A 2,397-nucleotide genomic window follows, 5' to 3' on the forward strand; every position below is an offset into this window, starting at 1 on the left:
CCCATGATTTATTTTTCGAATAGAAAGAGAAGATATGTTAAGTTATTTTTTATTTTGTTCGAATATATATATATATATATATATATATATATAATTACATTTATCATGAACTTTATTTATTCTTTATGCATTTATTTAATTCTGGAAGGTTTTTTGAACGGTACATAGTCAATTTTATGATTAATATATATAATATATAATATATAAATATATAATATACATGCTAAAGTGTATGTGTGTATATATATATATACATATATTACATGCATTTACACATTTTTACCATCAAATTGACTATTTACCATACATTGCTTCATGTATGTATTACTGTTTATTGGTAAGTTATTGATGCCAAAGCCAATGCATGTTAAAAAAGTATTCTGCTGATTTGCAAAAAAAAGACCTTATATGACATAATTTGATGATGCTGAGTTCACAAATATCAATTTCCAACGCATGCAACATATCAATGTTAATGAGAGTTATTCTTCACTAACTGTGACTTCTGTTCTAATAGTTTGGGTTTGTGTCTGTGATTGGATGTGTTCAGGCGGGGCGTATTACCTGATCTCCAGGAGTTTGGGTCCAGAGTTTGGAGGATCCATCGGTCTGATCTTTGCCTTTGCCAATGCCGTCGCTGTGGCCATGTATGTCGTAGGTTTTGCAGAAACCGTCGTTGAACTTCTCACGTGGTGTCTTTGACAGGCCCAGATTGTGTTAATGGTGATTCTTGTGGCGGCTATTTGCAACTACTTCATCGGATCCTTCATCTCCTTGAAGTCAAAGGAACCTCAAGGCTTCTTCGGTTATAACGGTAGGTCGTGTGATCATTGATAATTATTTAAGATCAGTGCTGGAGGAACGACTCCAATGGCAAGTTCATTCCATTTCTAGTCGTGTCCTCTTTTGGAAGACCAAACAAAGTAGTTTCGCTTTCACAACGAAACACACAGCATCTTCACAACATGGCGGCGGCAGCAACAATACTACAGAGAGAATAAAAGTTACGCCTTCTTTCTTTGCGTGAACATTTGGGCGGCGTTATGCAAATCTTCCCACATAGTGATGTAGACATGTGGGGGCGTGTTAGAACGAGCCGTTTTAGGTAGGAGTGGCTGACTCTGAACTTTTATAAAGTTCAAAAAATCTCTTTGGATTTGAGATTTTAGTCTTTGCAACTTTACAGATCTTCTTTATTCACCAAGAGCTTGTAACACTCCAAAGAGAAAGTTGAAATCACATCATATGACCCCTTTAAAAGAACCGTTTATTCTTAGTGTGAAGAACCGTTTGAATCCACTATGAAGAACCTTTAGTTCATTTGGATGTTAAAGGTTCTTCATGGAACATTGATGCTAATAAAGAAGCTTTATTTTCAAGAGTGCATTTGAGTTCTGCTGGATTTTGGCGGTCATCACAGCTGATTTGGTCTCTCTAGGATCCGCAGTCAGCGATTCCGAAAGGAACTCTCCTGGCGATCCTCATAACTGGAGTGGTTTACATCGCTGTGGCCATCTCGAACGGTATTTGAGTGCCGTTCTTTCTCTGATTGTTGTCGACTCATGCATCAGAGGTGATGTTTTGCGTTCGCTGTGCTTGCAGGCTCGTGTATCGTGCGGGACGCCACAGGCGATGATAACGACACCATGGTGGGCTCGCTGGAGAACTGCACCGACGCCGCATGCACGCTGGGATACGACTTTTCCATCTGCAAAGAGGGCGGCTGCAAGTACGGCCTTCTGAACGACTTCCAGGTGTGTGACAGCAACTGCAGGGACCAGATGTGCTCACAGTTATCATTATTATGTTGGAACGCATATGATGATGTTCAGTGTTACTTTTAAAAGTAATGCGTTACAATATTGCGTTACTCCCTAAAAAAGTAACGAATTACTTTTTATGGAAAGTAATGCGTTTTGTTACTTTTGCGTTACTTTTTCTCATCTGGGCTGGGCTTGCTTGTTTGTTTTTAATATAAAAAAGTTCTATTTTTGACAAATGTATAAAATCGTGAAGCGTGAAGCGTGTAGGGGTCAAAAAAAATATTTTTTTTGGAACGCACTTCGGCGTCATCTTAACGAGACGATTAAGTAGGCGCCTTCGTCGCACATTTTCTACGCCGGTTGACCTCCAATCGTCTTTTACGTTAACTATAATGTATATTTGTATATGTAATGTAATATGTATTTGTAATGTATATTGTGTCTATGTATTTGAAACATTTGAATGGACTGATAAAGGTAGCTGTAAAGTATTTTTGTTAAAGTACAATGTAGTTTTGACCATAATAATGCACCAAATCTAACTTGTATAAATATTACAGTAGTATGCTATACATACATTTATAGGCGAAGGCGAACTCTGTGACGCCAAACAACTTCCCTGTGCAAAGGATCA

General features: G+C 37.9%; 1 protein-coding gene across 1 annotated transcript in view; it reads left to right on the forward strand.

Moving 5' to 3' along the window:
* LOC107573338 (solute carrier family 12 member 2-like) overlaps positions 1–2,397 on the forward strand; it is a 22,980-nt gene that overhangs the window by 8,579 nt on the left and 12,004 nt on the right. The window contains exons 7-10 of the mRNA XM_016259778.1: positions 706–814; positions 847–893; positions 1,439–1,523; positions 1,603–1,754. Coding sequence (XP_016115264.1) covers positions 706–814; positions 847–893; positions 1,439–1,523; positions 1,603–1,754 — 393 coding nt within the window. The remainder of the gene's footprint in view (positions 1–705; positions 815–846; positions 894–1,438; positions 1,524–1,602; positions 1,755–2,397) is intronic.

Source organism: Sinocyclocheilus grahami, unplaced genomic scaffold (assembly GCF_001515645.1).
Source record: "Sinocyclocheilus grahami isolate Dianchi unplaced genomic scaffold, SAMN03320097.WGS_v1.1 scaffold1921.1, whole genome shotgun sequence".
Classification (NCBI taxonomy): domain Eukaryota; kingdom Metazoa; phylum Chordata; class Actinopteri; order Cypriniformes; family Cyprinidae; genus Sinocyclocheilus; species Sinocyclocheilus grahami.